Source organism: Acipenser ruthenus, chromosome 11 (assembly GCF_902713425.1).
Source record: "Acipenser ruthenus chromosome 11, fAciRut3.2 maternal haplotype, whole genome shotgun sequence".
NCBI classification, from domain to species: domain Eukaryota; kingdom Metazoa; phylum Chordata; class Actinopteri; order Acipenseriformes; family Acipenseridae; genus Acipenser; species Acipenser ruthenus.
In genome coordinates, this window is record NC_081199.1 from 18,740,903 (window position 1) to 18,765,213 (window position 24,311).

The 24,311-nt window shown below is 38.8% G+C and overlaps 1 protein-coding gene across 2 annotated transcripts in view; it reads left to right on the forward strand.

Moving 5' to 3' along the window:
• Positions 1-24,311, forward strand: part of LOC117427084 (contactin-associated protein-like 5) — a 400,337-nt gene that overhangs the window by 191,111 nt on the left and 184,915 nt on the right. For both annotated transcript variants that reach the window (XM_034045447.3, XM_034045448.3), the window contains exons 8-10: positions 11,459-11,723; positions 12,207-12,350; positions 22,821-22,992. In XM_034045447.3, the coding sequence (XP_033901338.3) occupies positions 11,459-11,723; positions 12,207-12,350; positions 22,821-22,992 (581 nt within the window). The remainder of the gene's footprint in view (positions 1-11,458; positions 11,724-12,206; positions 12,351-22,820; positions 22,993-24,311) is intronic.

Here is a 24,311-nt window from a genome sequence, read left to right on the forward strand (position 1 = left end):
GAAAAGAGTAAGTGAGTCTCTGCGCACTGCGTATAGTAAGCTCCCAAGGGGGCGGGCTTACACAGCAGCTCGCGCAGAGGCCTATCGGCAGCTTTGCTATAAAAGCTCAGCCAATCCCTACTGCCTGACGGCAATATCCCATACCTTGATGGTTATTTTCGACTTGAAAGGGAACTAATGCAATTCCTTGTCAATGTATTTTTTTTTAACCTTAAGTTCAACAAGAATGCAACCATATCTGTCATCTAAGCCTTTGATATGCTATCAATACGGTTAACCAGGTTATGTTTCATCAGTGCAAATTAAGTGGTACGAAATTATCCTTTTATGTCTTCAGTTGTTGAGTGAGATTTTGGTAACTAACAAATCATACACACCTATAAAGACAGCGTGTGCCACAATACTGTTGAGTCCTGCCTTGTATGACTCATAAGGTTACAACCACAACAGAGCTGTTTTGAAAGTGAAAGCTAATTCCACCACGGTACCGCTGCATTTAAATGATTCATTCAACGTGTTATAATGACTGGTGTGTTCATAAATATGTATGCTCGCACCCTGCCTTTTCACTGCATTTTTAAATGCTGTACACTTTTGAAGAAATTAACTAAGAATTAATAACAGAATAAGAGATATCAACCAACAAGGTTTTAAAAAAAAAAAAAAATACGCTGGGTTCGTTTTATTAAACAGTGACATTAGTTAGGTATGTGTGTAAGGTAAAGTTTTTATAACATTGTTTGTTAAAGCACGTGTTTCACTAGTTAAACAGGAGAAGTATGCAAGGTAGTGATAATCTATTATAAGAAGATTGTATTTCGTCTAGTATTTGTACTGATAAAGCAAGGAAGACGTTACTTGGATCATGGTAACGTTATAGCTAGCTATTTGCTCCTGTTTTTTTGTCTGTTTGTTTTTTTTTTTGTTTGTTTGTTTTCGTAGTCAGAATTGATAAAGTAATAATTACTACCTATTATTTCATTTATAGTGTGGGTGAAGCCAGGGTTAACATTATAACAAAATAATCTCCATGACAGATTAAATTAGCATTTTATAGGCACTGAATAAACTTAATGTCCTATTATCTTATAAAATCGTAATGTAACAATTATTTAATTTTGGTCTATAAAATAAACTTCATACCTTTAAATTGTATCCACGCTGTTCTGTACTGTAGGTATTTGTAATCCACTGTCCAATACGATTGCATTGTGGGCCTCGCACGTATCTACATGGGGCGGTACAAATCTCAGTCATCTATCAGGAAGCTCTAATAGCAATGGTTTCCCGCTTTATGTTAAAAAAAAAACAACCTAATACCCGTAATTATGTACATGTTCACTCAAGGTCGGCCACATATTGCAGCGTAAGGTATCAGAAAAATGCTACTGCATAAAAAAAAATAAAAAAAAAGTAGCAAATTAAGAGTTTTGGGTAGTAAAATGCTACCAAATATACGTTAACTTCGAGCTTTGATATACAGTCTATATAAAAATCACTACACAACATTTTTAGGAAGTATTCACTGGCAGTCGCCCGTATTTTGGACCCATCCCCTGGACATCTCCAGGGATAGTTTTTCTCCCATATTTTGCTCAAAACTCTACTGTTAAACCCCCTTATGTCAGCAAACCTTTTAATGTCTGCAAAATTCATGGCCGTCTGTGGTTACTGCAATCCCCATCTGTACATGGCAGGGTTTAGGACCCAGGGGAGCCCTGTGGCAGGCATGCATTCAGTGTGCGAGACAAGTTCACATACTTAGCCACGCACTGTATTAATCTTACATATCACATGGAGCTCTTTTTCATTTGCCATTTTTTTTTTAAACTGTCGCGCAAATTCTGGTGAGACACTAAATAAGTGCACGGTATTTTTGTCATTTGTAGTGAATACGAACTGATTTTGTATCCGAATACATGTCAAAAAATATTTATTCGAATATTTGGATATTTGTCCCAGCATTAATGTGTGTGTGTGTGTATATAGAGACACACACACACACATATATACACGTAGCTGGCTCTTTGAGCTATATATATATATATATATATATATATATATATATATATATATATATATATACACACACACACACACACACAACACATTTAGTAATTACCCTACAGAACACAGCTGTTGTATTGCTTAATCAGCATGTTTTAACAGAACCGTAAAGGTATGAGAGAGATCCTGGAGCAGAAGAAAACGGTGACATTATTAGACCCAGGAAGCAGCACGCTATTGTAGCTGTCTGCTCGAAGTTCATATAGTGATACTAATGCTTTAAAATCTTAAAATCTTTTTCAGCATTTATCCTGGACTTATCAATGTGCTGTGTTTGGACAGTACATTTTGTACAGCACAATACTACAGATTTAAAACTTGCTTCCTGTACCTGCACTCTATCACAACCATGGTGTGGGGTACAACCCAACAGTTTACATTTCCTTTAACTCTTCAGTGCAGTCTTTTAAACTTTAGCATCCTGTCACTGTCCTGTCACTATTATAAATGTTATTTATAATAACAGGCCTTGACTTGCATTAAAATATTCCAAAGGCCCCCCAACCAAAAGGCAAACACTGCACTTTGCTTCAATATATACCGTTCTGTAAATTGAGGTTCATTGTCACTCAGTAACCTGGAGCTGGCTATTTGATCAATGTAATTCAGAAATGCAGTGTATAAAAATGAGAGAGAGCTGTTATGACTGGGAACAAGGGACCAAGACTAAGAGAGTGGGGAAAAAAACAAAAGTAGATAATTAAACCCACCAAGGAGCTCATAGAGCCAATATGTGCAATGGGAATGGAAAATATGGCGCATCCTGCATGTTATTATAAGGTATTATTAGAAGTGTGTTGCATCACCCTCTTTTGTGGACATAGCTTACACACTAGTCTAATAAGGTAACAGCTTGTTCTTCCTCTGTGATAGGAAGGGAGATGGGCCCAGTGGGCAATGAACAGTTGGCCTTAAGATTTCCCTCAGCACGCACTGAGTATATATTTACACACCTACTGACTCTGAACTGGGTTGCTATGATTTGTTGTAAATTATCTGGGATGACCATGCAGCTTGTTAAGGGGGTGTCTGTAAATGTCAAGGTGTAATAGCAGTAGAAGGGGATTATTTAGGGAGTGGAGTAACATTTTTAAATATTGTCACTATTGTGTTATTGTATTTTTTTGCAATCAATTTCAGTGCAAAAGCATAATATTTTGATAATGGTCTGCGGACCTCTCACCCATCCAAAGTGCTCATATAAACAGAATATTTTATACAATAAGGTAGGGGTTTCCAAACCCTCAAAAAATATGTTGCCCCAATTCTCACCTTCTACAGTGCTACACTGTTTCTGATTTACGTGCGCTAACTTTTCAGTCTCCACTGAAATTATTAGTAATGGCTCCATTATACCTAATAAAAACTGAAATGCTTTATGCAAAAAGCTGCTATACAATATCATTTATTTCATGCTATCTGATTTATATATAGTAAATTCAGCTAGAATGTATCACTCAAGATGCATCAAAACAAAGTTCAATGGGTAGTAACCTAGATTCTTCCTGTACCTCTCACCTGCATACCAACATTCCCAGCAAGTCCCTTATTGTTTTGCTGGTGATATCTTTTGTTTTCTAGACTTTTTTTCACTTTTTTTCAATTTATCCTGGAAATAAACAATTTACCGAAGTTTACCATAGTAAAAATAAAGTGTAATAAAGCATAGGTAATCAATGTAAATTTCAGAGAGGTATGGTAAATGCATATTATATCCATGGGAAAATTACTGTGCAAATTTACCATGGTAAACTTTAATAAGAACATAAGAACATAAGAAAGTTTTCAAACGAGAGGAGGCCATTTGGCCCATCTTGCTTGTTTGGAATAGCGTAGATCCCAGAATCTCATCAAGCAGCCTCTTGAAGGATCCCAGGGTAAGGGTTGGGACTCAACCTGAGCCTCACACTCAGTTTCTGGGTCAGGTGAAATCTGCAGCATCTATTTTAGCAATCACGTTTAATTTTTGTAGTATCTTTCTTACTAATTATTTCCAGCTGAACTGTTGTCCTTAACTTGATTAACTTTAAAACATGTTCAACAACACTGTTCAAGAACTTAGCCATGTTCAATTTAAAATGCTCAGATAAAACTGTACTTGAAAGCTAAGTGTCTTTGGAAGTTCATAATTTCTCTAAAGTTCATGATCTACACTACTTGGTGAACTTTAGCACATGTTCATGTCCCTTCAGTTAAGCATGTTCATTACATTTTTATGGCTATTAATGTCAAATCCATTAACACTGAACCTTGATTCTACTTGCTAATTAACCTACTTGCTCACAATCACTCAATTAACTAATCTACCTGCTTGCTATCCTTCCTTGCTAAGCATAGCTCTACCTCTCAGTAGGCAAAAACCTAATAGACTAAACATTAATGACTACTGTGCTGCCTTCTGGGTATTTAACACTAGTTGCCAACGGTTACAGTATATATTGTGCAATTAGAGATAACTTGACTTTTATCTATTTTTATAAATGGATTGATTCTCTGGAGCTTTTTTGTCCAATTAGTGGAAACAAGTGGAGTAGAAAAAAAACACATCACTGGAATACAGTCTTTCAACTTCTCAGTGCTAAAAACTAATTGCTATAGATAGGAATCCTTGTTTTTTGGTTTTAAATGATAAAACTCCAACAAAAGGAAAATGATTTTCCTTTAAAAACAAATCCTTATATCTACAAACTGTAAAAGTATGTGGATGGCAAACTAATATTTGTTAAACAGGAATGAAATGTTATGATGTTATTTGAGAATAAAATGGCCTGTCTGGAGCTTGAGTCTACATATGCTACTCAACTTTTGCTGGGGATCAAAATGTTCAATAACGTATCATACTGTTGTGTTACCATACAGTTTAACCTGTGGAAAAGGATGCATAACAAAAAGAAGGTTAAAAAAGTAATCAAATAGACTGTAAGTACTAGTCTAATTAATGACTTTAGGAGCCTTTATTTTCCACAAGTTAAACAGCAAATTAACACAATCAGCCATTCAATAAATAGCACCGTATGAAACTCCTCTTTGCTGAAAATCAGTCAGAGAGCTTAGGTAGAGCTATCTGAGTTGAAAGGGTGCATTGTCACATGATTTGAATAGCATGAAGAAGGTTGTTAGAAGCAAGGTAAAGACAGATTTAGATGGGAAAATAACTATATATTTTGAGAATATGGTCTAAGGAATCTATTCAGTTGGTAGTGGATGGTAGATATGTAAATACCACCATCCTTTAAATCACTAAATAAATCACCCTCTTTATAACTTTGTTTATAGACAGAGGCACACATAAATTGTCAGATGTTTGAGTTTCACAACCTTGGTACACAAATTATTTTTCCATCACTCTTTAGATCAATTGAATGGACACCCATATCTCCAAATGGGGCTTGCTTTAGTTGGAGAGACATATTTAACTTGCATCACATATGCATTACATTGATTGATGGAATTCATTTTATATAATTCACGTGTGATACATTCATTCATTTCTGAAAAGGAAATGATGATGCCCCTGATTCCAAACATTAGACTAAAGACCCTTTTGTGAGTTGAACCCCCTCCCCTCTCAGATTACCAAAAGGCTTTACTACTTTTCCAGAAGACAGAACAATGGAATACAGTAATTGATTCCCTACACTTACACTGCCTTCAGGAGACAAATACTGCTTGGAGACCTTTTGCTTAGCAGTCAAGTAAAATGGATCAGCAGCCAATATGTTGCATCGGTTTCTTCCTCTCAACTGACTACTGTGCCCTGGAAAACTGGATAATTGCTGTTTGAGATAGACGTCGACATTACAGGCATTATCAAGCCTGACATTTCGGGGCGCCTCTCAGGACACAGCTGTTTCCCATCATAATGCATTTTGTCAAAGATGACAGTGAGGCAGGGAAAACTGAAGTGGTTTTGTTTGTTTTCTTTAGTCTGAGTAATACTTCTTTTATTCTCTTTTCCTTTACGTGTTTGAAAGGGGGCAAATATTAGGCGCCTATCTGTCACCATGTGTCTAAAGGTAAAAGCATGTTTTCTAAAATGCATAACATCATTTTAATTGTGCTATAAACAGCTTAGTTGCAGGTTGGAGCAATCCCTTTTTTGTTCAAAGTACTGTATGTATATATGTATGTACAGTATGTATGTATGATTAAAAATAGAAAACACATCTACACATTTCAACAAGAAGTGCCTGTTGGCACTATATTAAAGTACACATTTTCTTTCAGAAATAAAATAATTTCAGCTAAACTGATCAGAACGAAAATTGAACTTCTCATAAGTTGTTTTTTGTTAGGTTTGTATTGTTAAAACTGTTTTATTATTCCCAGAACATATTTTACACCTGCTTCAGAATATTGCCTTCGGCACTTTGTTTTATAATGTAGCACACGTGTGCTGTGCTGTCATTCACATGACAGATGTATTTGTTATGAAAATGACCTCTTCTCATTTCCAGCTGATGGCCGGCTAAATTGCCGTCTACTTTGCCAGATGAGCCGCCTAAAATAGTTATTTCAAAATATAATAGCGGCAATTTCCACAATTCATTACATATGCAATTCAACTAAAACATTCCTTCTCTGAGGGCATTTCATTTCCGGACTTATGTTTCCATGGACACAGTGAATCGCGATGGACCAATCAGTTTCCAACTTACAAGCGATGTTGGTGATGAAGGCAGAACTGTACAATCATATACCTGAGTCAGTAACCGTACAGCAGAGTTATGAAATTATATAACTTTTTTTTTTAAAACAAACAACCTACGTTTTCTGTGTAAGATCGTCTTTTTTACTTGAAGTGTACAAAATACAGTCAGTATATGTTATAGCATTGTAAAATGTCTCATGCATTGACTTAGATCGATCTGAAACCTATCACTATATGAGCTACAAGATGTACTGGTCAGATCTTTTGTTGCATAATCAGTTGCTGTAAAACTGTGGTTAAGTAGTATTATTGACAGTTTACAAACAAAATACAGATAAAAAGTACACACTCACACACACACAATCACACACATACAAATACACATAAACACATACTGTGATTTTATATCTATGTGTAAATAGGTACGGTACTTAAGATGACTAAAGACAAAGGTTAGTTATTTTTAGAAGACTCTCTAAATTCCCTTTTTAAGAAGTTCAAGTCAAATGGAAATGTATGTTCAAACTTATGTACAGTACGAATCTCTTCTTCCTCCTCCTCTTCTGTTGATTTCACACTTTCCATGTCTTCCCAAAACACAGCCATATTTTCTTTGTATATTAGGCAAGAGCAACAATGGGGGTAGGGAGGGTATTTTCGTGCTAAATGTAATGCTATAAAGTACTTTTTTTTACCCGGGAAAGGGAACTGACGCTTGGGTATAGATTCGGTGGTCTGGCATAGTCTACTGCGTGTCAAAAAAAAAAAGCGACTTGATGCGCTAGTGCGTCCAGACCTTTAGGGTTCTAAAAGGCACGGTGCAAACATAAATACACAGTATAAAAATGTAGGCATTAATGAATGGGTTAACTCTGCGTTTGCTTTCACTTTGAAACTTTTTACTCCTATGCACTCACCAGCTGATCATCATCGATCGGAGTGCGCAGCGTAAAGGAATATCCCCTAGAAAGTGTCCTGAGGACACTAGATGATTCTAGGCCATTTGGCATTTACTCCCACCTTTCACTTCCAGAGCTCGGCAACTCTACGAAATCAAGCCACCCTGTCCCTAACCCAACCCCAACCCTAACCTTAAGCAACCCCTGCCCTAAAACCTAACCACAAACCCAATACCTAACCCTAAACCTAACCATTAAGAACCATCTGATGCCCTCAGGACACTTTCTAGGGGATATTCCTGTGCTACATCTGAATGCTTCTCAGGACAACACGCTCTGGCTAAATTGAGCTACAACAATATTACATTGAAAGTCCTAAATAGAGTGTATATACAATCCACGTTAATAACTTTTAGCCTTGTCCAAGGTACTAAATCAACATTAATGTGATTTCTACAGTAAGTAGTCATACTTTAATTTAATACAAATGTAATACAAATTAAAGCTAGTAAGTTTTGTGTCAGACTGCAAGCACCAGACAAAAAGGGAAGCTGCTCCAGAAATCTTATAGTAGCTCATGCTAATCTCCTAAAGAAGAGGTATGTCGGTTTGTGTTAATCTGTATTAATAAAATGAATAAGAAATATCCAAAACCATTTGTGTATGTAATTTGTACACCAAAGTGATTTTCCGTTTCAACATTACTCTTTTCCATTTGAAGTTGTTTCCATGTTTTTCCATTTCATATACCTCTAACGTGATATTTATGTACTAGACTTTTACTTTAAGTAAATGCCAATACATTATTTATTGTTATTTGTGTTTGTTTTAATCAAGCACAAGTTAACAGAATTAAAAAAAACAAATAATATAACTTACAGTACAAATCGCATTAATGTTACAGAAAATGCAACAGAAACGAACTTCTGAAAACAAATCAAGTGTTCAAAATCGCAGTTCTCGCAAGCGCATTTTTTAAAATCTTTGTATTTATTTATTAATGTACTTGCGCATTCTCGGACTCGGTAGTTAATAAGAAATGGCGGCAATGGGAAAGTCTGTATACTTAGAATCTTGGCAGACTAAAAATAAATGTAAAGACTGCCTCTGCCTCTGCCACCTCCACTGCTCCGCATCGCATCGCCTGGGGCTGCCTGTTGCTCTGCATCGCCTTGGGCTGCCTGTTGCTCCGCATCGCCTGGGGCTGCCTGTTGCTCCTCATTGCCTGTGGAGCCACCAGTTACAGGGTACGAGGGAGAAGTGGAGCTCCCGCTGCCGCCTCCATGGCCAGGGGCTCCCCTCCCGAGTTCGCCTCCCGAGGGTCCGCTGCTGCTGCTGCTGTCGCCTCTCGACGGTCCGCTGCTGCTGCTGCCGTCGCCTCCCGAGGGTCCGCTGCTGCTGCTGCCGTCGCCTCCCGAGGGTCCGCTGCTGCTGCTGCCGTCACCTCCCGAGGGTCCGCTGCTGCTGTCGTCGCCTCCCGAGGGTCTGCTGCTGCTGCCGTCGCATCCCGAGGGTCCGCTGCTGCTGCCGTCGCCTCCGGAGGGTCCTGCTTCGCCTGGGGTCATCGAGGGTTCTAATTCGCCTGGGGTCGCTACCAGTTCTGCCATGCGGCAGGAAATACTGTGGCTGGAGCCCCATGAAGGGGAGCTGCCGGCCACGAAGAAGGGGGGGAGGTCAGGAGACCAGCTCCCCCCGCAGCAATTTCGCCGCAGGAGAATGGGTGGCCGGAGTCCCACGGAGGGGAGCTGCCAGTCATGAAGAAAGGGGGGGGAGGTCTGGAGACCACCCCCAAAATTTCCTTGGCCGGAGGAGCCGGCCTGTGCGCGGTCCACCAGGACGCTACAGCTGTTTGGGTGGGAGGAGGACAGCCCGCCGTGGCCGCCCCCGGAGACACCTTGCTTCCCCTGTTCCTGGGCCGGGACTGCTAGCCGGGACTTTGGGGACTAAGGGAGGAGGTGGCCGAAAAGGCCATTTGAGCTACGCACAAGGGGGGGCATGTGTGGCGGAGTGTCCCGCCCCTATATATATATATATATATATATATATATATATATATATATATATATATATATATATATATATATGTGCAGTGTTTAATTATTATTTGTATTATTGAAATTTGTTTTCGGTAGGGGGCGTTGCAACCTGCACCCGCACTGGGGGATGACCCCCATACCCCTCTGCCTACTGCGCTGGGGAGACCGCACTGTGGTTGATCCCCGGAGCCAGCATCGCAGCCATTGTGTGTGCTGATGCGCTAGGGAGGCAAATAAGCTGATCCCTGGAGCCAGCATTACACTTCAGCCATCAACACCAGGCAACAGGATATCTACATCATCATATGGAAGGAAGCACAAATGGATGGAGACACTTATGGATCACATTAGTTTACTGTAAAGCTACAGTCTTAGTTGGTGCTTATCTTGGCGAGAGCCGAGTTCAAATCAGCTTTAACATCTACTCTCATTTAATGGAAATCAGGATTTCTAGCCTCCTACTTTAAATGAAAATGAAAAGACTGTATAAGAGCCACCTGTATTCAGTTGCAGTCACAACAGGCAAACCTTGATTAGCAGGTGCTGTGCTTCTGTGTCCATATCTGGTGAACTAATAGGCCATTCTAGGGAAACATTCAAACACTGACCAGACTTCTCATGTTGACAGAGTTATATGGCAGATGTTTCTAATGTATTGTCCAAACCCAATATGGTACTTTTTTCTATATATTTTTTGAGTGCTATTTAAAAAAGTTACAATTTCGGTTACTTTCTCATAAAGCACATTCCTAATACTGACACAGTATACTAAAAAGAAAATGCAATTTTAAATTGACACACAATGATATCAGAAGGTAGGCATTTAACACATGGTCAGTAGGGAGACAGTTTGAATTTAAATCTGAGTCCTGAAAGGGTCCTGAATGCTTGGGGAGCTGCCTGTGTAAAGGTCACCCTCTTGAGTGACAGCACTGAGAGTTCAAAGCACATCTTGACCTTACAATGAAATGCCAGGGTTACTCATTATGAATCGTTTACTTGTAACTCTTTACTTCAAAAATACAGTGGGCCCAATTCATCCTTGTCTTATTATTTCCAATAAGCATTGCTTCCAATTCACAAAGCTGGTACCACCAAATAATCAGACTTAAAATCTCAATTGCAGCATTATAACAACAGTGCGACAAAAAGTCATATCACTTTTTAGAAATTATTTTTTGTGCTACAGATTTGAAAGCAGACACCCTTCAAACTCCCATCAATGCTAGATCTAGTACATATACATCAGAAAACTTGCGTTGCAAATTTTCAATCACGTCATACCGGGTGATTGATGTGGTAAACTTACTTCCTATCTTCCACTGTTTCGGGTGCTAGTTTGTATCGCTGTTATGTGCATTATTATCTGTGTACTTCATAAGCAGAATAAATCAGTTCCTTACTGTAACATCAACAAAGAAATAAATACTGTACCCTCAGCTCATTCTATGTAGCTAGCTGGCATCCATTTTTTTAGTTGCAGCTGTGCTATGTATGTATGGGCCGGTCTGTCAGGAACATTTTTTAGGGACTTGGCGAAAAACAAAACTGCAGACTATTATACAATATAGTTTTCTTATTTATTCACTGAAGCATGTCAAAAAGGCATGTTAAACTGAGCAGCTGTACATATAACCCCCTGCATGCTATACTCATGGGAGTAACACATTTGAACTTGCGCTCCACGTGGAAATCATGGGATATGCAGCTGGGTGGTTAAGCCCTGGCCATTTAAAGCAACTTTAAGCCACTCTTTCAATTATTTCAAATTTAGTTTGTATTTAATTTGTTCTTTGTATCTCCAGGGTAATGTCACCTTCTCCTGCTCAGACCCTCAGATGGTTCCTGTGACGTTCCTCAGCTCCACCAGTAGCTACCTGCTGCTGCCGGTCAATTCCCCAGCGGACGGCCTTTCGCTTCGCTTCCAGTTCCGCACCTGGAACCGGGACGGGCTCCTGCTCTCGTCGCAGCTTTTCAATGAGCCGGAGCGCTTACTGCTGTACCTCAGCAACGGGAAACTGAAACTTGCCCACCAGAAATCCCTGCTGGAGAAAACAGAAATGACAACAGGTACATAACCCCATCCAATAGACTTCTGGTAATCTAAAATATTTTGCAATGTCACCCCTATTTTAAATGTGATGAGTTTAGTGCTAGTAAAAGTTGTTGTTTGATAGACAGACAACAATGCTGAATTTAGCCATCAGAATCATGGTACAAATGCAGCATTGTTGGGTGTACTTGACCAGCAATTGCAATGTCAGTTGTTTGCTTTCAGAGTAATCAAGGGACCCAGGGTGTACCAGGAGAACCACTCCAGGGCAATGCCAAATCCAATTGGGTATAGAGGTCCTTTTAAAATAAATTAGCACAAAATAAAACAAAATGTATTAAAACAGATAAATGGATAGCTCTACATGGATGTACAACTGAACTTATTTCACCGAATCTGTTAGCACCAGATGGTAAGAACAGAGAGGAGCACCTCAGATCACACAGTGCTATACCCTTCTTTCTTGTCTCAATGACAGGTTCTTGGTTCTTGGTTTTCAGGTCATGGTCTCAGTGATGGGCTCTGGCACACTGTGAGCCTCAGCACTCGAGGACTGCAAGTCTCCCTCACATTGGACAACAATGCCTCCTCCACCATGGAGGCCAACATGCAGATCCATTCTGGAGACAGCTATTTCTTTGGAGGTATGGCTTCTGCGGGAGGGGCCTGCCAGTTCCACATAGAGCTGGGATCATAATTTGTTCCTGGGTTTTTATGGAGATAATATGGTTGTCAACTTTGAAATACAAGCCTATAAATTACACCCCTAAACTTGTTTATATTGAACAGCCAGATGTTTGCACAGTTCTCATAAATGCACTAAATAATGAATTAGCGTTTTTATTGGCATTAACAATGATGGACTGCCAGATAGATGGGATGCCAGAATTTATAGGAAGAGATCAAGATATATGGATATTTAAGGCAGAGCCTGTTGTGTTCACTTACTCTAGGGGTATTTAGCTGTGTGGAAAATCAATGAGAAGGAAAAAGGAGATGGTCCTTTTACTTAAATAAAACATGCTTAGTGTAACACCCTGTGGAAGGGTGGTGGGCAATTAACTGACACACACGGGAGACAGAAGCTGTATTTGAAAACACAGCACTGGTGCCCAGTTTTATTATTTTAGATGTTTTTTCTTTTAGCCCGCAGAGGGCGCTGTTGTCCATGGCCTGAGTACCGGCAACGGTACACAAGACCACAGGAATACCAATACTGGTAACAGTTAAAAGCTGGCACACTCACAGGTGCTCAAATGAATAATGAAAACAAAAGGCGAAATGAAAACGGAAAATAAAATACAGTAATAAAACTACAAAACAAAAACTGCTGCTTACGCAGTGTCCCCACTGCCGCTAGCCGGTCAGTACGGGCCTCCGACCTACACTCAGCTATTTATTTCTATATACTGGGTTGGCCAGAGGGCTGCTGCCCTCTTCCTGCAGAAACACGCATACGCCAGGTAGTCAGAACAGACCTCCCCTTTTACACACCCTAAAAAGTAATCCGTCCTTCACATGACAGTTCTGCCATATGCATCCCTGACAGTAGCATTGTAAATGAAAGCTGCATGTCCTTTTGGTCATGATGGGCAAGACAGCTGATTTGTCAGACTTTGATAAAGGGTTAAAAATGGGTGCTTGGTAGGCAGGGGCTTCTGTGATTCTTTTTTTTCAGGTTTTTCAATATTGCATGCAAACAATTTTAAAACAACTTAAAAAAATGTTAAGGCTCTAAGTGGAAAATAAATAGATGTAATTGCATCCCTTGGTTTACAGGATATTAGCACACAAAACCTGAGGAAATGTAATATGCAGGGAAATGGACTGAACAGCAGTTACTCTAATGCGTGACTGTAATTATGCCTGCCAGTTAATCACTGATTTTTACATAGTAGGATCAGCCTGCACTTCTACATTGCCAGCAGCAAACAAAACTGCCACCAGTCAGTGAAATCTACAAGCAGGTAGATTAAAGCCAGTGTAGAAATATATTAACTATTTTATATTTAAATAACTGTTTTCAATATTACAATGATTGCTGTGAAACTTAATTTGCTAGTAAAATGATAATACATTTAATAAAGGGAGTTGAGTAGATTCATGTTTAACAAGTGTTTAATACAGGGGTCTCAGAGTTGCTCATCTGGTTAAGGCAACACCATGTGCAGGGTGAATCATGCAGTCAGGGAAGTGCAGGTTTGTTTCCAGCTTGTCCAAAGTTGACGTTCTTTGCTTTGGATTTCACAGGAAGCGTTGCATTGGCACTGATGCTCCCACTGGTTAGACAGGTAAAATCACTGGGTACTGTTTCTGCTTACCTCTGTAGTAGAGTCTAGTGGGCAACTACCCTGTCAGCTTTAAGCAGACATCTTCATATCCCTTATGTAAAGAGGCAATTGGCTTGGGGATCAGAGGATCCCCACTAACATTCAGTGGGATATCTTCCTGGTCTATTGCCATATTTGTAGAAGCGCTGTATTGTGTATAATAACATCGAACCTGCTTCTTGCGTGAGCAAAGAATTCAGTGAAGCGCGGGCAGCAGTTAATTCCCTAGCAATCTTTTTATTAGGAGACGCTATCATTTTCTTTTCTAGATCCGCTATTTTTTTTTCAAAATCTGTCTCTTGTATTTTCTGTTGTTTTTTCTTGCGGGAAGAGTATGATATTATCATCCCCCTAGCATAGGCCTTAAAAGTTTCCCAAAGCAACAATGGGTCTGTATCAGGCAAGTCATTGGTCTCTAGAAATATTTTAATTTTATCTTCCATGTAAGAAATAAACAAAGGGTCCTTAACTAAATGGGATCTGAAACGCCATAAGAACACATTGCTCTCATAATTAGAGTGTCTGTATGATATAGAGATAGGTGCATGGTCTGATATTATTATGTTTCCTATAGATGCCCTAGTAATTTTTTCTAGAGACTTCTCTGCTGATATAAAATCATCTATTCTTGAATGAGTCTGATGGACTGTTGAAAAATATGTAAACTCCTTGCTTCTTGGATCAAGAAGTCTCCATACATCTAGAACAGTGTTGCACAAAGTTTTTAAATGCCGCCCCCCTTTTTTAGCATACGTTTTGTCGCACCCCCCCCCCCCCCCCATATTAAAACGTTAGACCATAACTTTATATTTTAAGTTTTTTTCCCTGATTTTGTGTAAATTGCATATTTTTTCCTTAACCACAAAAAAGTCCAGGTTTAGCTAAATACATATGCGTATCACAAATTCAACATTTAAAATCAGTCTAGAAATCTTTTTTTTTTGACATGTTAAACCTGGGTTTCTAACAAATAAATCAGTGAATTTAAATATTTTGTTTACACTTGGCAAGTCAACATTTAGCTAACATTTCTAACAAATAAATCCGTGGAAAAATACATATAGCTTAACTCTTTTTTGTTTGTTTTGTTTAAACATGACGATTCAAAAGGTACCTGACAGATATATCTGAAAAACATTATCGTTCAGCAATTAAATCTTAGGTTTTCACAAAATACAGTACGAACATCGGGAGCGAAGCGAACGACACGAATACAGCACGAGTACAGAAAAAATGTAGCTAGTCATAAAAAGAAAAGTTTTGCTCCTTTTGTGCAGACGAAATAAAATAAACACAGAAGAACATGGGAACACCACACACTGAGGAAACAGTTTAGGGAATACCACCAGCTTGTGAAAGAGCTAATGTGATTATTATTATTGGTCAACATTATTAAAACAAAGAAGCATCATTTTACAGAAATCCGAAACCAGTGTGTGGCGCTCCCCATCACTTTGACTAAAATTAAGGTGAAATAAAGAGAGATAGACATACCATCAATTTCCAATTATTCTGCTATTTCTTGACATGTGGCGTCCTTCTTTTTATTGTCTTTGACCACGGACACCGGCATCATAAAGAACATTAATAATTCAATTCTCATTGATGTCAATTTTTTTTATTTCTGTGGTAATGTCTGCGTGAGCAAGACACTGACAGTCTTACAGCCACTATCTTTGACCTTATTTCTAATTGGTCCATTGCGACGTGAACAGCGCGTAGCAAAATACAAATAAAACAAATATATGTATTTCTATATTTGCTCACTTCATTCATGCCGCTTGCTTCGCTTGCGTTGTGCATTACTCAATTTAAATCAATAGTTTTAATTATTTTTGCTCACATCCGGTGTGCATAGCTCTTTTAACATGCAAGCCCATGCCCATTGACGCATTTGATTTGGCATTGTATGTTGCAGAGCTGCGCTTACTCTCTGACTTTTAGGAATGTGTTTGTTAACATTCATGTATTTAGCTTTTTTTTATCCATGGCCCCCCAGGGGTGCGCACCCCCCAGTTTGCGCACCACCGATCTAGAAGACCAAACTCTTTACAGATCTCTTTTATGCAAGGGCCTCTATGGCTCAATATTACATGGGATCTATCTTGTTTAATATCCCAGATGCTGCTTAAATCCCCCCCAAGTATAACGTTTGCACAGGAAAAATCCTTTACCTTGGAGAATACATCCATAAAAAAATTAACATCAAAATTATTTGGGGCATATATATTTCCCAAAACATTTGACTCGCCATAAAGAGAGTATATATCTACCCTGTGTGTCTTTTACACACTCTTCAATAATAAATGACACATTTTTATGCATTAAAATGATCACTCCTCTACTTTTAGATGTATACGAGGAGTAGTAGATTTGCCCGAGCCATTCTCTTTCAAATTTCTCATGTTCAATGTCACTTAAATGGCTTTCTTGAAGGAAAGATATGTGGACATGTTCCTCCTCAAGAAAATGTAAAATCTTTTTCCTTTTGATGGGATGATTGACCCCCCTCACGTTCCAGGAACACATGGTAATTCCCTTAAAATCAGCCATTGTTAGTTAGCGTAGTTTGTATTACGGATAATATATAAGACATTAAATCAGTATTGTATATGTTCCTGAAATGCCCTGATCCAGTAACATCTCCCTCTTCTGAACTGCTCTTTACATATTTGCCACATGTATCCATGGTAGATTGAAAATTTCTTATAACAAGAACGAACAAAACGTGAAAACAACCATAAACAACACAAACGATCAACAATATAGTCTGAAAAACAAAAAAGGGGGGTTGCAGCCCGTATTACAAAATAAAAAACAGAAGTAGTTTAAACTTTTTTTCCCGCACTCGTCTCTAGGACAGTGCAATCTCACGGCTGCAGTCCAACAGAGTATGTGACAAAGCAAACAGGCCCACAGTAAAACATATGCAGGCATCCGTACTCTGCACATCTAGGGAATTTAATGCTCCCCGATCGCCCGACCACTTATTAACTGTATATAAAATATAAACATATTTTTCTTAAATCTAGATCCCTGTCGATATACACAGCAAAAAAAAATAATAATCTAACTGTATGTGTCAATGTCTAAGGGTAGTACACCGTAAGAAAAAATATACATTATTAAAATAAAGTAAACATTGTCTTGAAAATGCTATTGTACAACTTAAAGTGAAGTCCATAACTAAAGCGATGCAGCTCAACTGGCATGTATTATCTTATTCCAATGTTCAAAGTCTCACTTGACAGGCCCAGAAGCATGCAGTTCATCTAGGAAGGCCTGAGCTGATTGCAGAGTTTTGAAGAATCTTGGTTTTCCATCCTGAAATATTCGGAGTGTGGCAGGGTACAGCAAAGCAAATCGAATATTGTCATCTCGTAGTTGCTTGTGTATCGAGTCGAACTGTCGGCGGTTCTTCTGAACAGCAAACGAAAAATCCTGGAAGAACAATATTTTCCTCCCGTTGAATCTCAGATCGCCCTTCTTTCTTGCAGCCTCCAATACGGCTTGTCTATCCCTGTAGTTGTGGAATCTCACGATAATGGGTCGCAGTCTTTCTTCAGCTCCAGGCTTGGGTGTGAGCGAGCGGTGAGCCCTCTCTATTTTGAGGATTCCATGCTTGGCTGTAATGTCCATTTGTTCAGGTATCCATTTTTCAAAAAAGTGTATGGGTGATTTACCCTCTGTGACCTCAGGCAGACCTATGATTCTTACATTTTTACGCCTCCCCTTGTTCTTGGTATCCTCCACTCGCTCTTGTAGCTCTTTTATCGCCTTCTCAGCCATCACTATACGCTTATCTCGATCAGTTTCTCTGTCCTCAAAAAAATATATACATTCTTCTTTTGCTTGAATCCTTTTACCGGATTCAGTAATTTCTGCCTTTAACCCTTTGCGGTCCATTTATTAATCGTGCGTCAGGCACGCCAGGTCTAATTAATTTTCACACGCGCAGTTAATTTTAGACGCGCTGTTTAAAAGTATTTTTTTTCACAGTCAAACGGGTTTAAATGGCCCTGCATATCAACAAAGCACTCACTAGGCATCTCCAGCCCCGCCCCACCCTTTCGTTTGCTATAGCGTTCACCTATGTAAGAAATAAATAATAATAATAATAATAGTCGTACATACCGATCGATCATCTCCGGATCACTCGTTTTATCACCAAACTCCTCAATAATGCGATCCAAGTCATTATTTTATTACTATAACATCTCAAAAAAGCTCTGCAAATGTCCGTGTTTTCTGTGCGCTGATTCAGTCAGCCAACTTGTTTACTTCAGACCGCCCCCGTTATCTGATACCTGATACCATGTATGACTATTCATGAGATACGCCTTTTTTTTTTTTTTGACTTGTCTCGGCTCCTGTCGCTCCCACTCGGCAATTGAATGGTTTTCTCGGCTTTTTCCGGAGAAAAAACGACTAGACACCCGTTTATTGCGTTGCTATAATGATGTCGGACCCAGTCCGACAATGGACCGCAAAGGGTTAGAGTGTCGACTGAGCTGATAATTCGTTCAAGCTTTGTATCCAGTATACTTTCGATTCATGTAGGGACATCTTGAACTATCTGCGAGATAAAGGCTTCAGGTATACAACAGTGGTCGCCAAGTTGACCGTCATCATGTCGAGTAGCACTCCTGGTTTTGGGATTTTTCTTCGTTGATTTTGTGGTTATCTCGGTCGAATTCGTCCAATATTCATCCAGGGACATTGTTACTGAAGGTTTAGTATTTGTTACTGGCGAAGTAGAACAAGAGGGGGTCAAATGGTGGCAAAATATGATCAGGTTATGCGGAGCTCGTCTCTTTCACACCACTCAGTTTAAGCGTCACGTGATCCCCCCACAGTTGTCTATTTAACATTAGACCCGCCAAGTGGGTCACTTTGACCCATACATTATTAAACTGCTTCATTATGAAAATGAAAGACATACTATCGGATACAACTGAAAAGTTTTATTCATGAACATCATGTCTAACATTTGCATTGCAGAAACACTGTATTTAAATGGAAAATTAAACACAAAAGGCTTTGTTTTCAAAATGAGGGCATATACAGAACAACTACAAAGAGTGCAAAGAACAACTACAAACAGTGAAAAAATATAATAAAAGATACATTTCAAAAGAAATGGGTATGTATATATACCTGTGTACAGGTGTAAACGGGTATAAGAACATAAGAACATAAGAAAGTTTACAAACGAGAAGAGGCCATTCAGCCCATCTTGCTCGTTTGGTTGTTAGTAGCTTATTGATCCCAGAATCTCATCAAGCAGCTTCTTGAAGGATCCCAGGGTGTCGGCTTCAACAACATTACTGGGGAGTTGGTTCCAGACCCTCACAATTCCCTGTGTAAAAAAGTGCCTCCTATTTTCTGTTCTGAATGCCCCTTTATCTAATCTCCATTTGTGACCCCTGGTCCTTGTTTCTTTTTTCAGGTCAAAAAAGTCCCCTGGGTCGACATTGTCTATACCTTTTAGGATTCTGAATGTTTGAATCTGATCGCCGCATTCAAGACTGAATAGATTCAATTCTTTTAGCCTGTCTGCATACGACATGCCTTTTAAACCCGGGATAATTCTGGTTGCTCTTCTTTGCACTCTTTCTAGAGCAGCAATATCCTTTTTGTAACGAGGTGACCAGAATTGAACACAATATTCTAGGTGAGGTCTTACTAATGCATTGTAAAGTTTTAACATTACTTCCCTTGATTTAAATTCAACACTTCTCACAATATATCCGAGCATCTTGTTGGCCTTTTTTATAGCTTCCCCACATTGTCTAGATGAAGACATTTCTGAGTCAACATAAACTCCTAGGTCTTTTTTCATAGATCCCTTCTTCAATTTCAGTATCTCCCATATGATATTTATAATGCACATTTTTATTGCCTGTGTGCAATACTTCACACTTTTCTCTGTTAAATGTCATTTGCCATGTGTCTGCCCAGTTCTGAATGCTGTCTAAATCATTTTGTGTACACACAAAACTATAAAACCGAAATCATTGTTTCTAATACTACATAAAAAGAAAATATAACACTACTTCCGGTATGGCTACATTCACGATGCCCGATTTTAACCATTTTTATGTAAACATTAAGCTAGCTTTCTAACATTACCAGATATTTCAACACAAACAGTTCTCCGCCAGATTGTCACAATCAAGAGAGCTGCAAACAACACTTTACAGGCAAGGGTCTCTTATCGACAGACAGCTGCACCTGCACTAACCTGAGCGTTTGAAATGGAAGGATCGTCACACTCTCATGCTGTTAATAACATTCTGAACTACAGAAGAGTCAGGTTCAGTTTCTGTTGATGTCTCTGGCATTGGTGGTTTAGCTTTTTTGTTGTAGAAAAACTCCAAACATAGCTGTCTTTTTGCCATTTTAACGGAGCTCAAATTCACTCAGTTTTTAGCACATTTTCGCTGACTGAAAAAGTGAAAGTCACACACGAGAACAAATATAACGGTGAAGGGTCTTAGACACTCTTTGGTTATGTTATTAAGTTTTGAAAGTTAGAAATAAACTGCGCACTTACGTATTTTTAAATAATAAACCCTGGCAACAGTGGCGTAGCCAGGATTTGTTTTCGGGAGAGTTTGGAAATGGTAACTTCTTTAAGGTGAGTAGTCACAGTGGTGCAAATGGCAACCTGATTTCTTATTAGTGCATTGACGTTTTATTTAAAAAAAAAAAGAACAATCTTTTTTTTTTTTTTTACAGAAGATCCAGTAACCAAATACACTCTTGTGCAAAAAAAAAAATTCAGTTTAGAACACTTCCGATTAAAAACAAAAAAGGAAATAAAAAGCAAAGGACTTGAACTTTTAACATGCGCATCAGATTTCAATTTCACATTATGATAATAAATAAAAAATAACTATATATAATTTAATAAGATTTTGTGTTGAAAGCAAAGCAAACCATTTTATTTAATTTCACAAATCCTGACTAATTTAATTACCGTTTGACTGACGCAGGACTGCCGGTGATACCTAATCTTCTGGAGGTTCGGGGGAGGAGTGCACACAGTTGCATTAACTACATTGTATAACTACAGCACCTTAAAAAAAAAATGTACGAACAGCTGATCCAACAAAAAACATTGGTTGATTGACAGCAAATCCAGACCACTCATTTGTATGGTATCACACTGCACTGACATTTGCTGGCCTATCAGGCTTTGTTGAGCTGACAGACGCGCTGTAGCCTAAACAAATAATGAGAATGAAAACTAATATGTAACCGATCTCAGGAATTGAAACATTTTTGCCGTTTCTCTCTCAGCAGCGTCCAGAACTGTTTTCATTCAGATTTATTTCTTTAGTTATTCAATTAATAATAGGTTGTACATTTACCGCTTCATCTCCAAGACCTGGATGGACTTGGTTACCGTCCCTTGATGAAGCTGGCTGCACAAGCCATAAAAAATGATAATTTTAGTAGGCTGGCCGCTGGAGAGGTCAGCTGGCAGTAAGATATGTCGAGAGGCGAGTGCATTCCACGTAAATACATAGGTTACTAATACATAGTAGATGTCCTCTACCCCATCGATGTGTGTAGTAGCTAGGCTACATAGCATATACAGTAATCATAGCCTATATGTTACATGCAACTGTGTGTGGGGTTGAGCGAGTGCAGCTTGCTTATGTATTCTCATTGGTAAAAAGTTCGCTCCGTGAGCGAAAAGAAAAATCAGCGCCACCCGTGCCACGTCCGCCCCGCGTCCTGTGTGAACACACAGATAGACTATAATAGGAAAATATAACAATATTGCAATTTCTTTATTTCTTACACATGTTCCAGTGTGAACGATCCTAACGCAGTGGCTAAGCCACTGCCTGGCAGAAATCTGGGGGGGCACATGACCAGGCGTGCCCCCCCTACGCATCGCCACTGGCTGCATTGTGCTCTATGGAGGAGCGTACGTGTCTTATAAACACAGACGCAGTTCCATTGAACACTATTGTGTAAACACATGTAAACTGGTACATACAAACCTGTAAAATCGAAATGTTTTTTTTTCTAAAAGTAATATAAAAAACGAATATATTACATATGTTTCATATTAGGCACATAAGTTGTTATCCTACCTGTCATTTCAGTTTGCTGTATGCATCTGAGTGCAGCTTGCCGTATTCCAATCAAAATGACTACTTTCAAGATTAAATATTTCCTTCTGATATATTCCCAGTTGCACTTGTGGAACAAAACCAAGGATTGTTGTCTCCAGGTACATTGAAAAATAAGCAACTAGGCTTTCACTGAGTTGGCATCTTGACAAATCCACAATCATAGCAATCACTGTCTCATAGTCAGTCTACAAACAAAAAAAGGCTTGAAATAAAAAAAAACATCTGTGCTAGGAGGAGGGGGCGTGTCTTGTTTGCTGCATTTACAAAAAAAGTAGAATATCTTACGTTATATTAAAAAAAGACATGTATTGTAATGCATGGGTCACATTGACCCACGTGGCGGGTCTAGGTATAACATATATATATATATATATATATATATATATACGATTTACAACGGAAGAGTAATTAACATTTTAAATGCAAAATGGGTCAAACTGACCTGCATGGCGGTTCTAGTGTTTAGTCTCTGATGCAGCTGTCAATACACAGGAACCCCATTTCCTTTTTCCCTTCTCTCCAAGGTAATGATGAGGTTCCAATCATTACAATTTATCTCGAACCCAAGCCTTTGAGCAATCCAATAACCTGGATATTTAACACTTCATTCTTGGTTTATATCCCTTCCCAGGATGCCCTTCTACCATGAACAACCTTGGCTGCAAAAACCCAACGCTTGCTTTCCAGGGCTGCATGCGTCTGATATTCATTAACAACCAGCCAATGAATCTCATCCAAGTGCAACAAGGCCTGCTGGGAAATCACAGTGACCTGCAAATTGACATTTGTGGCATCAGAGACAGGTAATATAATATCTATAATATATGGGATTTTATATGTAAAAATGAATACATTTTAAATATTCTGCTGGTCCTCATTAAATATTGGAAGGTTATACGGATAGGTTAAGGGAATTTAACCTATTGAGCCAAGAAAACAGAAGGCTACAGGAGGACTTGATCAAAGTTTTTATAATCATGAAAGGGATCGACAGTCACCCTCAGTAACTATTTCAAATCTGGATCAGGACCAGATGACACATTTGCAAGTAGACAGAGAATAGGAGGTATGTATTTATGGAGTGTATTACCAAGCATTTTTTAGCTGCTGGTTCATTAGTATTCTTCAAGAGCCAAGCTGTTCTTGGATCAATTAGCTTTTAGTAATGGGACATGCAACGATGGGACGAATGGCTTCCTCTCACACAGGAATCAGTGCTGTAATCAGATGCAACTGAACTTTCAAACTATCAAACTCTCAAATACCTATAGGCAATGTGTCAGTAGAGGGTTAAATTGAGCCTGGGAAGCGTAGAGTAGGTTCATACTTCCTTTGTAGACATACATTCTGGTCTCTGATTTGCAGCTGAAAATAATTTACTGGTATTGACCTCATTGTCAGTCCTTTTATTGGAAGTTAATGCACTGCAGGTCTTTGCTATTAGTGTTCTACCTGTACTGTGGAAATGCTATGAACTTTATAAAAGCTGTGTTTAAATAAGGACTCCACAAAGAAGAAAGCATATCATTATAATTATATAAGAGAGTAAGCTTTTTGTTTAAATTGACAATTTGATTGACTCAGCCAGGGTCCAATATGCAATAAGCTTTATATTAATATTTACAATTTCATGATGATGATGATGAAGAAGAAGTGGCTTCTAGCTAGCTCACGAAATTGCTTATGGACTTCAGAAAGAGAGTGGTTAACCAATCTCAGAGTGTCTTATTCCATTCACGAGAAGGCTTATTTGTATGTGTACTCATGCTTTGTAAAATTTAGTCAATACTTACTTCATAAGGTCTATATCTAAAATGTATATGCTCCTGTAGACAGGTTTAATGGTGTCATTACAAGAGCATTGCCACCTGTAAACACAAGCGTGAGCCACTAGGTTCCAGTCAATGCTTATTTACCCTATACAATACTGTCATTTGTATATTTGTAAAAGGCATGTATTTGATTATATATCCTTCATATACAATGCTTTCCTAGTGCAGAATTAACAGTACAAGTTCAATTATGTGCTTTGTGTTATCTCAAATATTGCATTGAGCTCTCTACACTGAATCTGCTTGCTCTTATCTTCATATTGGATTTAGTTTGTTGTCTCCATGATACC